Source organism: Pezoporus wallicus, unplaced genomic scaffold (genome assembly GCF_028554395.1).
Source record: "Pezoporus wallicus isolate ANWC-B61680 ecotype Strahan unplaced genomic scaffold, APGP_CSIRO_Pwel_v1 scaffold_6362, whole genome shotgun sequence".
Taxonomy (NCBI): Eukaryota; Metazoa; Chordata; class Aves; order Psittaciformes; family Psittacidae; genus Pezoporus; species Pezoporus wallicus.
In genome coordinates this window covers 4,222,429-4,241,016 of record NW_026637663.1, presented here as the reverse complement: position 1 = coordinate 4,241,016, position 18,588 = coordinate 4,222,429, and the positions used below count along the sequence as shown (strand labels likewise).

Below are 18,588 nucleotides of genomic sequence, written 5' to 3'. Positions count from 1 at the left end.
CCCTTATTAGCCTTCACCTTCATCCTTGCATTTTCCAGATGAAAGTGCTTTCACTTTAAATAGCACTGTGAAGCTGCTGAAAACATCGAGTGGCGCAGTTTCCTGCATGCAGCCAAGCCACACCATGCCTTGCATTCAAACCAGACGCAAAATGGCTTTCATAATCCCCAGCATGTTGGTACCACAGGTGGAGCTTAAAACCAAGTGAAGACATTGAGGATATCCATTCACTCAGGGGAGAGAAGGTGGCAGGGCAGAGCAGCCTTTGAAGTGGTGAGATGGGCACTGTCCCACTACGGCGTGGGCAGGGTGGAGAGAAGGAAAGACAGAGAGGGCTAGCATGCCTTGTGCCGTCCCCAGCAACACAAGGCCACTTGTCCAGAGACAATCCCACGTGCTTCCTCTGCTGAGTTGCTGCACATCGGCCCAATCGGCTCCAGCTGGCCATTTCTGTGGGCAAGACAAGAGTTATCTGCAGCTGAAGCCCTGGTGATGAGGGGTACAAAAGGGTTATTCAAGTAAAACTCAATTCTGCAGCTTTAGAGGGAAGTGCCAAATATAGAAAAACCATGGAAAGCTTCCTAATTACTTATGCTGAGTGCTGGATCATACATGGATACTACAAAAGCATTCCTTCCATTAATAACATTTGCATTAAAACCACTGTCCCAGGGTCCCCTCTGCCCAAAAGGCAGCCCTGAGGCACACCAAGGCTGCAGGCTGACTTGGAGCCTCAAATGAAGAACAATGAGATGGGCAGATGAGCACTTTCGGTATTGCTCATTAGAGTGACTCACAGCTTAGTTAGACCAAGATTACTCACTGCTCCCTTCAGCTGATCAGAATCCTCTCTTTCCAAAACCAGAACTAGCAATTGCAAGCAATGTAAGTCATCCTGTGCTGAAACACTGCAGTGGCACAGAAGGGCCGGGAGGGATGCTCTGGCTTCTCTGCTCCGTCCGCTTTCTCTACAGCTCCCACAGTATTAACCAGCTGGTGGCACATCGGTTTCCCAAGACCACAGCATGAGGGGCTCCCACTCCCTGCACAGGGCACAGCGAAGTCACCGGTGGTCCCAGGTCTGGAGGCTGTGAGGTTTTAAGCCACTGGATAACATTGCTTCATGACTGCCATTTGTGTGAGCCAAGCTGCTGGTCGGCCTTTCTCAAAGGACCCAGTAGTCACTAAGGTGATTTCAGGAGAAAAAATATCTCAGAAAAGTGTGAAAGACAAATAATGAAGAGCGAGCCTGGGCAGCTGGAAAGCAGAGGCAAAAGGCAAGGGGCGGAAAAACAGAAATGACACCCAGTCTGAAAAGTGGTGGCTGACAGACTTCTTTGCCCTTAAAGACATGTAGGTACCTAACTGCTGACCGGCATCAAGGGTAAGGTAGATAGATATGTTTGTTCCTTTAAAACTCACGGTGTGGATTTCTCCCAGGCTGGCATCTGATCCTCAGAAATGACACACGAACGGCAGAGCCCCAGAAAGTTCTTCTGTTTCATCCCAGGTATTACAAAGTGGGATATGACAAACATCTGAGGTACCCCTGTTCTTTTTGTCTGCTCTGATAATGAATATTTTGATGTCAGCTACTGTCCCCCACCTCCTTATCTACATGAAACCACTATTTTAAAAGCATTGGGTTTGGTGCTGCATTGCTGACTCCTGCGCTTGGGCAAACTTGCATCAGAAATCAGAAACCACTTGTGGTCAGCATTTAATAACCTTGTATTAAACTGTGTGGTCATTATTGCCCTTGTGTTACGCTATGCTCTTGGCAGTCACTACAAGCTCTTGTAAAAATACCTACTCACGTCTATACTTTCATCATGCTGCTTTACTAAAATAACTCCTGTATGGAATATGCTCTTCCATGATTAGTTCTCTCTCCCCAGCCATATTGCTCGTACAGCTGCTTCTCCTTTGGTTGTCAGACCCTCATGGCACCAAATCACCGACCTCTCCTATGTTTGGCAGGGATCTAGGAAGCATATCCGTATTTCCCCACAATAGTAACATCATTATTTTTAGTATTTGGGATGTTAGAGAATAGACAGAGAACAGAAAGGAGATTCTATCAAAAATACATGCTCCAGTTCTTAAAAAATGTCATGTTTCAGGCATTAATTCAGCCTCTAGTTATTAGGGGCAAGGCTAAGATAACCCTGTAACTAACAAACACTACAGCTTCTGGTTGAAAGATCTTTGGCCTTCCTGTAACAAATCACAATAAAACGTCTGGTGGTTGAAGTTGTAGCTTATTTATAAGGATGCCTTAAAGCAAAATCTGTAGGAGAGGAAGAGGAGGGGAGAAAACATCTGACCAGAAATTGTATTTAATCTATGGCGGAGCAGGTGATGACTTAGGAGATCCATTAATCCTGTTTTCACAGCCATGAAAATAACACCGAACACTGTAGTTCTGCATTCAGGCCACCAAAAGAGAACACTCATGAAGCGAGCAGGTGGGGCTGATTTAATGCAAGGAGGAAACGTCTCTGAAGTTATCCATTTTCCTTTCAAAAAGATTCTTGCAGCGGGCAGGGATCAAGTAATTACTTTGCCCCTGTTCACAAGGTATCTCAGAATAGCAACAGACCACACACCCAGGAGATGATTAAAGGAAGTCAGGGGTCAGGAACACAGAAAAGCTTGTGATACAGAAGAGGAGATTTACATGTCCATTAATATTTCATGACTTACCAGACATGTGGCTCAGAACAAGTATCTGCACAATAAAGTGGAATTGTCTGCCATCAGGTTGCATATTTTAAGAAATATCTGAGTCATAAAGGTATTATTTACATGCCTTTAACCATGATCAGAATGCAAAACTCTCCAGATCCTTGTACCTGTCACAGGGGAAACTGGAAGAACTGTCTGAGAGCTTAGCAGGATTTAAGTGGGGCCTCTGCCCTGGGCTAGACCTCTGCACAGAATGAGTTTCAGCCTAAAACCAAAGCATAAGTAGTATTTTTCTTCCTGCAGGCCTATTTGGTCTGGTACAAAGGAAAGAGCTACCACATTGTTAGTATGTCTCTTCAGCCATTATTCCAACCTATGAAGCAAAAGTGCTATTTATACGCAAGTTTATAGGCAGAAGACCTTGTATTCTCCACCATTATACCCATTATAGACACATCAAAGCTGATAATTAAATTTTGGAGAAAAAACCTCCCATAAATGACTCCTTTCCTCCTAATAAAAAGAGCAAAAAGGGCCAAGGATCAAGCAGAAGTATTTCATTCCAGGATCTTGGCAATTGTGCTTCATGAGATTTTATTCTGAGTGAACAGAGTTCACTGTGGCAACACAAACAGGTCCTTTCCTCAAACACAATCAAAGCTGAGAATTTTCCCTGCCTGCACATGCCTGTATGTGGCTGGAATAAGCAACTGGAGCAAGTGGTTCGGCTGATTCACCGGCAGAACCAGACTCTCCTGCTGCTGCGAGCCACTGATATAACTTTGTTCCTGCCTTTGCAATCCAGATCTCCCTTTCCCAATCCATCAGCAATGAGGCTCTTGACTTGAAAGGAACATTGAGAGCTAAAGAAACATTGCTAAATTGCCCCAAGGAGCTCCTCGACGGAACAAGGCATGTTGCCATTGCTGGTCCGAGCAGCAGCTACTTTCATTCTCTTAGTGTTCTGTGTGTGAATGAAGAAAAAGGAGAGGGAAAAGGAGAAGTTGTAGAAAGAAATAAAAACCAGATGGCACTGGAATTGCACCCAGTGTTTTACTGACAAGATATACAAGTCCTTCCTTGAGAATTTATAGCTGAAATGAGTCTAATAGCACAGGGCCTCATGGCCCTGTCTGTGTGCACCACAAATTACTCACATGAGCAGCCTGACTGACACCGTCTGAAGAATTCTTCAACATACACAGTCTGGCTCACAGTGATTAGTGACAGCAAACTGCAAGGGGAAAAAGGATGACAAAGGAGAAATTGCTCTAAAGCAACATTATTTACTGTTTCCCTCCCTCCTAAAAAGAGCCGGAAGTGTAACTATTTCATCCATTGGTTTCACTTCTGTTTTAAAACAGGCACTTGCCAGAATGGAAATCATTTATTTCAAGGTTTCCTCCCACAGGGAAGTCTGAAGACAAGCCCAGAGCAGCTGAGAGTCCTGCTTCATTAATGTAATTTATTATTATCACTGTGATGTACATGGCAACTAAGAAAATGCAGTTGTTTACTGCACCAAGATAAAACCTTTGAAGTGTCTGTACTGAAAAGCTAAATCCCCACTTCTCCACCTCCCACTATACTGAGGCTGGCTAAAAGTGTGTTTGCCAGCTGACTTGCAGTGGAGTGTGACCAAGGATAAATCAGCTAATACTGGGCCTTTTCTGGGACTGGTGGTATGAGATGATTCTGTTTTATACCTACCTGCTAACACTGGCTCTTGCTTGAGAAACCCAAAGCTCCATCTCACAAACCACATTTATCTCTTTCTTTCAGAAGCAAGTAGAAAGATCATTGCAAAACTGGCATCCCAAATGTAACCATTCACAGCTACAAGCCTGAGGCTGCAAACACTGTTGATCTTGCATCAAAGGTAATCATTTTAAGGCATTTCAGTTTCAAACATCATACAGTAGCCTGACAGTTAAAACAATCAGAACCTCACATACTTGCAGAGGAGATCTGGTGTTTGTATGCTAACTTTTGCACTAAGGACGAACCATATTAACAAAACCAAAGGCAACATCCACCTGGATGTGGATTAAAAAAAAAGCCTCTGATTTTTAAGTTCAACTCTCAAATTGAGATGGCGTATGTCACAAGCATCCTCTCCTACATCCAATAACACTCACGCACCCTTGTTTAAGAGTAACGCTGAATGCCACCTCACTGCACCTCTTTTCAGCCCCTTGAATTTACTGTGTATTATAAAAGACCTACATTTGTAAAGGGCATAGTGTGTTAAACCATCACTGTATTGTAATGGTATCAGGATTGCTATTGTCAAAATATCAAAGCTGTTCTACCTCAGCACACAAAAATCAGAGAGAATATCTGTGTGCTAGACTCTCCAGTAGGCTCTGTGAATGCCGAATTGTTCTTGGAGTAGGCATTTTCCCAAAAGGCAGCAGAAAATTTAAACAAGGTTGGTTTTTCGAAGCCTGACGATACTAACAATCCAGTAAGTAAAAAGCGGTGTGCTAACATACTCTAGTACTATCACCATGCCCGTCTCCCGTGTTGTACTGGGAAATTCTGACTTCTACCAAGCAGATTTGCAATACAATCCCATTTTGCCTGCCCTGGATCCCAAGTGTAATTAGGATTCCCTGCTTCTACATTCCATTGGCAAAGACAAAGCAGTGCTGCTCCCTGCAGCTGCATCTCTGTCTCTTCCCCTCTCCTTAGACAGGTCGACTGTGAAAAACTGGGATGCAGCTCAGTCCATCCACGATGAGAATGCAGGATGGAGACAGTTATGAACACAGGTCAAACCAAAGCAAGAGACAGCCATCTCTGGTACTACTGGTACCCACTGAGGTAATCTGGTCTAAGACTAGGACTCAGCCAGCCTACAAGATTCTGTAATCTTTTGATATCATGGGTTTGACTAAGAAGTCAAGGTATTTTGTTTTGCTTACATGCTTTATTTTTAAGTACATTCCAGATTGTAAGACACTTGGACACTCTGATGATACTAAAGAGCACTCAGCATTGTATTATCTGAGCACTCCAGAGTCTTGAATGCCATCATCCAGAGCTGATGCTCTGCTGGGGTACTCCTGTTAACCTCATTTCTCTGACGGGGAACTGAGGTACTAAGATTCAGAACAAGAGCAATGAAAGTACTTGAGTGAAACGGTACTGAGTTTCTTTATGGATAACTGGGGAATGCAAAAGGCTAAGTTAGGACCATATGCATTGTGCACACAAAAATGAGACACATACCCAGCTGAGCTGCTGGGCTAACTATAGGTGTGGTTGAAAGATAGGGATTTATTAACAGTACTTTTCCCCCTGCACTTAAGGTAGGTATGTTGTTTCTGGGTACTGAGGACTTTCTTTTTTGTTGATGTTGTTGCTAAAACCAGACAGAAGGTAAGGAGATGGTGTTTTCTCTATGAAATAACATAAAAAGACACTTTTGATGAAAACCTATGTAATCATACTCCATATTTTGACACCTGAATAAGGCCTAATTCCCACTTCAGGTGAGTGTTTTTTCGTGAATTTAGCTATAAGGGTGCTGTCAAAATTGCACAAATCAGCAGCAATAAAAGGAACATCTCAAACCCAGGTGTTCCAAGTGTTACATTTGTGCCCTTCACCATGGAGACATTTCTCTTCCATCTGCTTGAATGGAGTCATGTATATTTAAAACAGCCTTTCTAAATAACGTCACACTTGCACGTCTTGGATTTAGACCTGAAGTCTTGCTTGTAGTCTTTCTATACCAAGAATGAACTGTGCCACCTCCTAATGTCTATAAAATTTAGGACAGTGCAGAAGGGGGCAGGGCAGAACCTTAGAAGAAAAGAACATGAAATTCAAATTAAGCTGAAGAAGTGAAATATTTCCAACAGAGAAATTAACAAATTTGCTTAAGATAACAGGGAGATATGGCAAACCAGCTCTTCAAGGACAGAGAGCATTTTTTTTCACTCTAAAATTCCAGCCTACATTCTCTGATGAACATCTTGTCAGCATAGCACAGGCTTCTTGTCAGTGCTGCTCGTTTCGGTTTGTCTTCCTCCTGGCTCATATAAAGTCCAAAGTAATTTTATTCACCTGTCCAGACCAGGATTCAAAGCTCTGACATTACTGTTATTCCTTATCTTCTTCCAGTGCAGATAGGTAAGCATTTCCTACTTTCTCTCAGAAACAAAGCTGAAGATCTGCTTCATTCATTGACTTTCAGGGAAAAAAGAAAAATCAAAATCTTCTCTTCACTAAAGTGATACGGGAAAAATCACACAAGAGCATGCAAGTGGTGGCCTCATCCCCTGCTCTGCAGTGCTGGATCCACCCTTTATGAATGATCCAGAGACATACTTGAATAGTACGCATGTGAGGATCTCGAGATTGCATCCATCTTAAAAACAAGGCATGGATTTTGCCATGCAATTAACATCCAAAAATCTCAGAATTAGTAACAGATGTTTAAACTTTTGGTGATTAGCAGGTAGAATAACAAACTATGCTTCCTGCATGCTTCCTGCATCACTATTTTACCATGTATTACCTAAAATCTGAAGCCAAGACCTAAAAACCTCCCTTTGAAAAACATTGTGCTCCATGTAAAAGCATGAATGTATGAGGGCTTTGCAGTATCTTGCCATTTTACTTCCTCTGAACTGTACAAGGTCCCATGAAAACCACCCCGCATGGAAGCCACAGTTGAAGCAAATAACAAGTTAAATATTACACTATTACCCTGTGCATTTCTAATACATGTAATACAGTGAGACTCCAAAATAGTGATCCTAGTATCTTTATCATACACTGTTTCCCATAATACTCTTTTTCATTTAACCTGCCTTTTTACTGCAGCAATTTCAGTTTAAAAATACCCCTTTAAAACACTGCCCTGCAAGGTAGAGACTGATACATTTTTCATGATATTAAAAAGATCTGGATATAAAAGATGGGTTTCATTTTTGTTATTTAAGACTATGAAAGCAGGCCAGAACTAACACTGGGACTGAAGAAGAAGTAATTACAAGAAGAAGTAATTCAGCAAGAAGACCCGGGGTCTTCCCAGCTTCAGGCAGTGAAAGTACCACCTGCTTCAGAAAGGCCACCCTTAGGGAACTGAAAATCCACATAATTCATTCTGAAAGGCTCCCACTAACACAAGTAACTTCTCTACTTAGCCTCTTGTCTTCATAAGCGATTTACAAGTATCCAAGATTGAGAGAAAGCACCTTCACTTAAGCGATGAGCTGCTGAAATGATGCCATGTTGAGAGGCGTGCCATTATTTGGTGTTTTATTCTTGAACCTCGCTACTGAATTTATTCAGTTTACTATTCAAAGCAGTCAATCTTGTTTGTTGCTGAAGATGAAAACACTTTGAAAATGCAGTGACAGAAATTAAAAAAGGCAAATATATGCTATGCTATTCTGTAACAAAGACTTTAAAATGCCTAGTTTGGGGAGTTACTGGTTACTTTTTTAAAGTAATAAAATAATAATTTTTAAGAGTTCAACTCAACAGGAGCTGTTAGTTGTCTAATTTTATCTGTTTGAGAACTCAATAGGGACAGAAAAACCAGTCTGCTTATGTTGGTAGACCTGAATGTCAAAAACAGTAATTTCAGACACTGAGTTTTGCACTCTTTGGTACAAATGCTCCCCATTATTTTGACACAGATAATGGTTAAGTTTGTATTTCCTCAAGGGAACTACAGTAACCGTAGTAAAAACATTCAGGAAACATCTCATCCTCCACTTACACAGAAAGCATTGGTAGAACAGTAGCAAAATCTATCAACAGAAACTTTCCCATCATTAGATTCCACTTCTAGCTTTATTTTGTAGACCGATACATGCAGTTCCTAGCATGAACAGGATCATAAACAGGTATTACTGACTTAGTGCAAGAGACAAGGAATTACAACTCTGTTTTCCAGGGATATAGATGCGTTTGCACAGCCAGACAGCACAGAAAGTGAGGCTGTGCCCACACTTCAAGCCAGGACTGCAGTGCACAGGCATGCTTGTATTGCCATCCAAAGTAACCGCAACAATGTCCAGGGCTGCTTTACCTCCTGGAGTGGCGCATGCTAAATAGCATCTCTACATTGTGTGAACTAGTGAGATTAAAGCTAGCTCAGATATAACTATATGCTGTCACTTGTTTTGAGATTCATCATGGAAGCTATTTTGTAATGCTAACTATGCAAATTTTATTTCCTTTCTGGAGGAGCACAGGAGAGGATGTGTGCCTAAAAATGTTGGTATTCAGCTTCCTCTCCCCTATTCTACCAGACTCCTGAAGATGCCATATTTCATCTTATCCACTGTACACTTACATCTGAAGCAAATCATTTTTCATTTGAACAGTGTAAAGCCGAAAGACTTCATAGGCAAAGAATATCCTGGTAAAGAAATTGTGTTAAACTATCATCACATAAATATTACTGAAATTGTTAAAACACCACAATCTATTTCTTCTCCAGAGTGTTTCTCACTTGATTCATACTAGATAATAGTGTCAGATTTGTTATCATTTTCTATAGCAACCAGAACCCCCCCCAACAAGTATGCTAGCTTTACTACAAAGTAGTACTCCTCCTCCTTATTTGCTCTATACAGTTGTAGCATTGATTACAGAAATACAGTAACATAAAAGTCACTTGGCTGTCTTTCAGAAATTGATAGAATCAGTGCATCCACAAATCTACATTCAAAATGTGATCTGCACATTTCTGGTATATAATGCATACTTGCCTTATTTACAGTTACAGACAACAACAGCATATGCAATAAGAAACTGTTGAGCAAAAAATACCTTGGTAATCAGATGTCCATGAAATTTAAGCCTCTTCAACAATTAACATCCTTTGCAACACTGCTAAAAGCATCAATGAAAATTGAAGTGTGAAAAATGTACATTCTTTATTCTGCTGCTTGGATACAGAATAAAATTTAACTTTTCAGAAAATAGAACTATAGCTACAGCTTTGAGAGCTGTCAGTTTGCTTTTGAGGATAAAGTACATGCACTTTTTCCAGTTACTTTATTGCACATAATGTACAGTCATAAATGGTGTTTTATTTACATGTTTTGGCAATATCCATGTTTGTCTTCCCCCTTCAGAATACATTATTTTGCACAAACAAAACCTTAAGTGTTTCACACAAACTGCCATAATACAAGTCAAAGCATATATGTATATACGTTGTTTGATGTTGCCGTTTTCTCAGTTAATTCTTCTAACATCTCAGTTAATCTTTGCCTTGGGAATCAGATTCCTCCCAGTTAGTCTGCTGTCAAAGACGGACATCTGAACTGCTGGCACCAAGAAGTTAGCACCGCGACCTGCTGTGCCCAACACCCATCTCCTACACAGAACCATACCACCTGCAATTAGTGTGCAGGCACATAGAAGGAAGAGCACTGTACTTTTGTTAACCAGTTTGATTCAACATTGATTACCATGTGTTAATGCTACGGTTCATGTGTTATTTGGACACTATTCCATTAATAGCGTTTTAAAAAAATGTATCAAATCTATTAAAAACATAATAGAGATTTCAAAAACAATTACGTACTTCCAGACCTAGGAATGCGTTACTCAGATTCCATTCTGTACAATGTGCCATTTATGACGGCTGCTATTTTTACCAAGACACAAAAAATCAGGTTTCGTGTACTTTTGTTTCCCCCAAATTAAAGCGATTTCTTAATGGATGACAACACACTTCCATGTTTCCCTGCATTTTCAGGGCAGAAAGCTTTTTAGTGGTCCCCCTCAGAGTACAATCTAGGAGTAAGCCATTCGTTACATATGGATTTGGGATTACTTTTTAAAGGTATGTTCAAATAAAGTATCAATGTTGTCAGTATACATTTAAAACATTCCAAAGATGCCCCTGAAGACTCTTTATATTCTGGATTGATAGCACAAAAACCCACCCAACAAACTCTTGGAGAAACCAAATTTGTTGTACTTTGCTACAACAGTTCACTTTAAAGATGTGAATAGCACTGCTCAAATTGTACTTTGAAAGGCTCTGGGATATTTTTGTTTATATTCTGACCTACTGAAAAAAATAACAGATTTACCTTAAGATAAATACCACTTGATTGGATCAAACAGCAATTCTCCAATTGACTTGAATGTATAATCTTTCAAATGTTAGGACAATTTAACCCCAGAATAATAATATAGGACAACCTGGCTTCAGTGATGTACCAATACTGAAGTCATCAATTCAGCTCTAAAAATAACTCATTTCTTTACTATAAGCAGACAAAGTATAAAACAGTTAAATTTTCAGACAGTCACGTAAACTGAGAAATACATCTGGCGGACAACAATAGCTAATATAAAATTTTGACTTTAGAGTTTTCCTTTTTTGCTGTCATTCAGCTTATCAGTACTTCAAAACTTACAGCAACCTTCACTACTGCATATAATGAAAAATGAGATGAAAATGCACTGTGGACAAAGTATGACAGTATTTCATATCTAATAAAAATACAAAACAATAAAAATATTACAGAAACACAGTAGTTTTGGGAACAGAAGTATTCTTCAACATAAAATACTAATCTTTTGTCCCATCTGAATATTTTCACCTGAACTCGAGGAGAGCACTTTACCAAGTTTAGATGTGTGCCTCTGACAAAATTCTTAAGGAACATATATTTTTGACTCTGAAAGGACACTTGTGCCATTATACAACCAAAAGGTCCTGATGTTATCTGCACTAAATGTCTAAATTTATCCTCTCCCTGTGGCTGACTTTTAGGATAGCAAGGTATTCATGATCTGTTAAATTAAGAAAGATTACTGTACAAATAAAACTACATGCCATTAGAAAACTAACACCTTCATCAAAGCTAGACTGTTCTTCTCTATAAACATGCATTCTATTTGAATTCCTACCATGAGAACTTTTTAAAATAAAAGTTTTATATCACATGGATTTGAAGATATGTAATTTCAAACATAAATTAAAGAAGATATTTGAACAGATGAAAAGACTCATCTGATTTTTTACGATCAACAAGAGACTTAAGCTTTCACAAAAACTGTTGATATTTGAAGAGTTACCTACACTGAGGATCTCCCTTGACATTAGCTGCAATCACTGTCCAGTTAAGATTACAAATCTGGGAGAAAAACCTGGGGATATGTAAAGGAGCCTCAGGCAGCAGAAGCTTTCAGAGAGAAATGTTTCTGTAAAAATATTTGCATAGATGTACATTCAAAACAGCATTTTCTCCATTTCAATTCCCTGCATTCATGTTGCTACAGTCATCCACAGGGATAAAGATGACATAGACAGCCCTAGAATCTGAAATGGCTGTTGCTTGGTAATATAGTGAAAGGTGTATTTTTGTACTTTCTGCAGTCATTAGGAAATGATCTGGTTTGACCTTTGGCTTACAGAAATTGTACTCCCCTGAGCTACGCAATACTGACAGACTATAGCAGAAGTACAAACAAAAGTTCAAAACCGTGTGGCAGGAAGAAAATAAGGCACCTGTGGCATGGAAAACCTCCAGATTTCAATGTACAGTAATTCTATCTAGAAGTATTTTGTGCTTAGAAACGTCGCATGATGCAACAGTGAACCAGGTGCCAAACCCAACAAATCACAAATTACTACGAGAGTAACTGCAACCTCTGAATGGTTCAACAAAGAATCAAACTGGTTTCTGTACACCATCACAATTTACCAATATACAGGCATCTTTGCTCTTTTGCTGTGAGCCGACAGTAATTATTTTAGAGAGAGAAAAAGAAAGTGTGGAATTAGTAATGCAGATGCTGAAAGGCAAGTGGCAAGACTCTACAAGAAGAATGCCTCAAAAATGCTACTTTGTTCCCTTTTCTACTGGCACCTATTCCCCAAGGTAAAAGGCCAGAATGACCAAAGCCAACTTAATAGTAGTGTGCAGAATGTCAAGCCGACAAACAACATAAAAACAAGTCACGTTGTGTTATCTGTGGTCACGTTCTTCAGGGTTAGTCCAGTAACTCAAGACTTTACATTCTTCCGTCTTTATTTGTTTACTTTAATTAAACATGTAATGGTTAATAAACAGACATAGTCCAGAGTTAGTAGGTTGGTATTATAACATTTATTAAAATAATGCTATGGGTTAATAGAAACAGCAAAGAACCAAAGAATTTAAATGCAAGCTATGTAAAAACCCAACTAAAACCCAAATATGTCTAATGTATTCATCCAGTAGCTAACTAAAAGCCCAAGAAAGACAACACTCCCAATATAATAAAGTACTGCAAAACAATTGGCAATTTTTCAGTTATCAAAATTGTGGGTTTTGCATTTTGTATCCTTTTTTCTCAATCAGGAAAAAAATTCTTTTGAATGTTATATAACATACATATAAAACAAGATAGAAAAATACATTATAAACTTGTAACAATGGCTGTAAATACATTATCTTACATGTTTCTCATAGGCAATAGGTTGGTTATGGTACATACATTGCATGAAACTACTAAGATAATAAAGAATAGACAAATACATGTCATCTGTACGGTTACATACAAGCGACACTCCCATCTACCCACTCTAAAAAAATTACATAATACTGTCAGAAAGAAGTCTTAAAACTACTTATTTTAATAAAGAAAAAGTAATTAAAGAATGATAATACTGAGAACCAAGGCATTCAGAGATTTCAAAGTCATGCTTTTTTTAAGTTCATCCAAAATTTTGTCAACTAAATTTTCAGAAGTTTGTTCAGAGCAAACATTACTTTCACATGTCACACATCTATTTCATACACTTCCCCTCTGCCCCAGTAAAAGACCTTTGATAAACATCTAAAATGTCCAGGTTTTATCATAGCTGAGATGAAACTGGATCAAATACTGGTATTGTTTTAGCAAATCTCTCTTCAAATGTTTGAGTGTCGCAAGTTTATTCAACCAACCAACCAAAATAAAATCAAAATGGCACAGCATATACTGTAAATAAGATCAACACAACTGTATGTGTAACAGGAAGACAAAGCCAGTGGCACAATAAACAAAAAGCTAGCTGAATACCAAGGATGAATGTCTATTGCATAGTAAATAAACTGATAATTATTTCCAGGTGAGACAAGATGTAAGATGAGGTCACCATGCAGGTGCTTAAAAATGTAAGCCCTCTTAGCTTACTATTGACCTTTCATTTGGAAGCTGTGAAGATCTGCAGGAGGAGAATAAGTTGACAAGAGGGGAATAAAGTTATCACCTGATATTTGCCAAGCTTAGTACTGAGCCCCACACAAAGTAATACTTAATGTTGTCAGAATTAAATACTGTGAGTTCAACAGCTTCAGCTCTTGCAATTGCTCAGCTGTATGAATCTTGTGGAAATAAGGGTTAAAAATAAAGTACAGCTGGACTTCAAACAACTAACTGATGTCTTTCTCCTGCTTATCTTACGAGGAAAAGCCAGTGGGCAAATCTAACAATAATTACGGAAGAACTGAAATAACTAACTTGCATGCTGTTTCTCACTGCAGGAGCTGCTTGTGAAAACCAGGGACATACTCAGACTATCACTGAAAACCAGCTAAGCACTTTCGATTTCATTACCCACAGAACATCAGTTTTCTGGGTGATGCCACAGCCTACTATATTTGATGTGTATTTATTCCAACTGAAAGCAAAAATACTCATCTCCATCCTTGAACAAAAACGACATACTTCCAGCTCTAAAAACTTTTGTCAGCTAATAGCCTCATTTAGCATGAGACAGCGTATCACAGAACCCTTTGGTTTACATTGCACAAGTATGGCATTTACTATGATTTAAAAAGCAGAGTGGTTGAAATACCAATGGGCTGGTTTGGTAAAACCTTTAACAAATATTTTATGAAATGAGATTTTGGCAAAGTCACGTCACACTAGTTATGGCAAAAATCAGGTAATTAATATGGTCAACTCATCATTTGTCTTCCCTCACAGCTTCTTTCACATACTGGGCGACTGAGTGGCATGCAGTAACTTGTCTGAGGGAGAAGCTGATTATACAAGACATTTGACTAAATGACCATGAAGAAAATAAGGCACTTCCTTTTCTTTAGACTTATTCCAATACTTAAAAAATAAAAAAGAAAGACTAAAAGGCTCTTTTGGTCTTTTGTTTCTTGACAACCACCAGAAAAAATCATTTAATGAAATAAAGGGTTTCTTTGTTCTTTTTTTCTTTTTTTTATAACACTTGAAAGTATAAAATGCTACATTTCAAAAAATATATCTTTTTTTTTCTGCACCAGCACCCTTGTATAGTAAAAGTATCTACTTTTTTGTTCATTTTGTTTCAATGCACTACACTTTATCTACAATTTCATTACATGTATACAGCAAATAGGCAAGCATGGCTTTTACATCCTTAATGAAATTTTTTCTATACAGGGAGGTTTTAAAAAAAATATTTGAACAGTTTGCCCAGTAATGTGACACATAATGCATGTACCTTGTTCTCATGTAATCTTCCGAGGAGATTAAAATATGGTTAAAGTAATTTAACGCAGATTTTGTTTTAATAGCGTTGCTGTTTTGTTCTCTGCATTAACGTAGCTCTAAAAAATCATCGTCATCTGCATTTCATGGCACACTTTCCTTTAAAATGTCCAATTTGGCAGGCAATAGAAAAAAAGGCTGCAACATCTGCCCTTTGAGGGCACCGGTAGTGACTAAACAGCGTATCAAATTTTGAATACTTTTTGGAATCCCTTCCCCAATGACATCCCTGACCAAAGGTTCATGCATGATGCATCATCACACAGTACATTCAGAGAGAGCTTTGACTTCCTTATTTTAGTTTTTCTTTTTTTTTTATTATTTTTTTTTCTGAGAAGAAAAATATTCCTAGAAGTCTCTCACAGTAACTGCCTCTGTCATCGGGTAGTTAAGGGACATCTGTCTCCATCTCGTGCGAGGCCTCCTTACCGTTCGCCTGGGGCAGGACACTAGAGGATGATCAGTGCGGAGGGATGAGTTGGACCTTATTGCTTTACTACTATTCAGTGCAGGTTCTAGAACCACTTTCACCCAAACAGGAGAACAACAAAAAGCGGAGTTGGAGGACAACAATTTCTTTGTCTGCTTTGTTAGATGGTAAGACGAACGGACAAGTGCCCCAGCTCGCTGCACTGAAGACAGGCAAGCAAAGGCGTTTACCAGTTAACTGATCAGCAGGCAGGCATGGTCAGGTCATCATTGGGTGAAGAGTTCAGAGGTCAGAAGGTCATAGGTTAGTTGCCGGTGGCGGCTGGGTGGTTAGAAACAAAAAAAAAACAAAACAAAAAAGAAAGAAAAGATAGAGAAGAGATTAGTTCCAGCTAGTGACGGCTTAATGACAACATGAAAACTAATCACAACTAATAAAAACCAAGCATGTTTAATTCTGACATACTGATTGACACCATCTACAGAATGCAATAAAATCATGACAGCCCTCCATCATGATTTGGACACGTGAAGGAGAAGCCCGCTCCCACAAAACCGGTTAACAGGAGAAATAGAGATAAAATACAACTATCGACTAATGGTTAGTAGCAGTCGATGAAGGAAATTGGAAAACAAAAAACAATGAACAGTTTTGGAACTGGGTAGAAGATTTCTGGAACAACAGTCAGTGCACAGCATCAGTATCTGACTGCTATTAAGCATTAGTATCTCCCCAGGTGCAAGCATTAAAGCAACTATTAATGATGGATGTGATTATTAATAACTGGTTGTTAAAAGAATGGAGTCATCTAAGGAATTCTGGACTTAGAGAAACAATTTGGATCAACAAACTATGGGCCAAACAAAGGGTTTTTGTTCAATAAATTTTTTATTGCCTTTCATTTATTCTATTTACAAACAACATGGAATTTCTTGGCCTCATGATACAAAGCAATACTAAACTGTAGTCTAGCAACGTAGGCATCATCGTGGGAACCAGGAAAACGCTCAGCCTTCTACTTTAGCCAGCATTTTCCCGTTCAAAATACTATTTTACACATATAGGACACTTATAAAATGCACTTGCATGTAAACACTGTAAAAGTCCTGCCATTTTAAAGTCTATACTTAAAAGCTCTAAGTACATCAAAAAATAGAGAAAATATCTAATTGGTACTAATAAGGCATTTTAAAACTACAAACAGCTCTCTTTATTCATTTTCAAAGCTAATACTCTGCAAATACAATAGAATCTGACATTTCATATACATTCCTGCTTTATATTTTTATATTTTAAAAGAAGCCACCTGTAAATACTATTTTCTCTTAAAAACAAAAACCAAAACAAAAAAAACAAAACAAAACAAAAAAACCCAAAACCACAAACAAATTACAGTAAAACATAAAAAAGTTCTCAAGTGGAAAGTTATCATTCCAAATGTTCTGGAGCTGTTCCTTCTTTAATCATTCTCTCACATTCCCCTTCACCAAACTTGGTCCACTTAACAGTAGTATGATTTTTTTTTTTTTATTTTTTTTTAAGACTCATTCAACAGCTTAATTATAGCTAAAATAAATTCTGAGGTTGATATAAGTTTTTGTACTGTTGCCATTTTGACTAAGGCAGAGGAGATGAAAGTGAGAAAGGTATTCAGTGCAAAGTCAGATTTGTGCCATTACATAAAATGAAGTCCAGTAGGTGTAATATTCACAGATAGCATTGATTTAGCGATCCTTCTTGTGGGCTAATTTACTTTCACATGATAAAAATGGCCTATCATTTAAGATACAGTTCATAACGCTACAAAAAAATTACTACTGTAACATAAATGAGACCATATGCTCCCTGATTTTTTTCAGAATCATGCTAAGTGGGATTCCTTTAAATTAAAACGGCTCTTTCAAAAATAAGCAAAAATAAAAATAAATATCTTATGTGGCACAATCTCACCACTTTACAGGTATACTAGAAACAGACTCTTAAAGCATTTTGATACTGATTACAATTTTGATTAAATGGTATTAAGATTTATATATAAATTATGTGAAAGTTGGTTTGGATAAAACATTCAAGAAAACTCTTAGCATTAATATTTCTTGTGGAGTTTATAATCAAAGCAAGCTACCTTTTAAAAATACCAGTACACCTGTGATACATCCTCTGCCAAGTCTCTGGCCTTCTACAGTACACACAGGTTTCTCAACTGTGCAACACCATTTACAGTTTATTACAATTAAATCAGTCAGTCTCTCTGTTACATGCATCAAATTCAACTTTGTATTATTTATAAACTGGGGAGTTAAAATGAGCTATTTTTTTTAACCCTTCACCAATTCTAAATGCTTAGTTGTAAGAGTAAAACATTTACACATTTGGGGATTCTTGCTTTAAATGCAGTGCTTATCTATTAAAAAAAAAACCAAACCCTATGCAAACAATAAAACCTACTTAAAAAGTGAATGCAGTAGTACTACAAAGTCATCTGAAAGTGGACTTAGAATTTAAAAACCCAAAAATGAAAACAACTTTAGACCCAATGAATGTGAATATAGATTTAGTGATATTTAACTATATTAAAAAAAAACAACTTCTGTATTGAAGAAAGAAAGAAAAAAAAAAGTATTTCGGTTTGCTGACATTGTTTTTCATGGCTACAGCTATAGAAGTATATTGGTGACAGTACTACCAAATAGGTGGATATTGTAAATACTGATAGTATTTTAATTCTACAACATAATTTTAGCACATTAAAAGAAACTGTTTCATTGCTGAAGTTCTCTTCAAAACCATCATGAAATTTAAATCTGTGCACTGAAATCTATGATGTCAAATTCAAAATACAATGAAGTACAGTTGCAAAATTAATTTTGTGTAAATTTCTTAATACACACTGGGATTATTTAGACAAGACTTCAAAATAACATTCTCCTGAAATATCAGCATGGTTTTCATGCTAAAGGAGA

At 38.0% G+C, this 18,588-nt stretch overlaps 1 protein-coding gene across 6 annotated transcripts in view; it reads right to left on the bottom strand.

Annotated features, from left to right (window-relative positions):
* Positions 1 to 12,772: 12,772 nt before the first annotated feature.
* Positions 12,773 to 18,588, bottom strand: part of QKI (QKI, KH domain containing RNA binding) — a 156,625-nt gene continuing 150,809 nt past the window's right edge. For all 6 annotated transcript variants that reach the window (XR_008971890.1, XM_057406918.1, XM_057406919.1 and 3 more), the window contains one exon: positions 12,773 to 15,946. Coding sequence is in view for 5 of the 6 variants with exons in the window: in XM_057406918.1 (XP_057262901.1) it covers positions 15,930 to 15,946 (17 nt within the window). In the remaining variant the exon portion in view is untranslated. The remainder of the gene's footprint in view (positions 15,947 to 18,588) is intronic.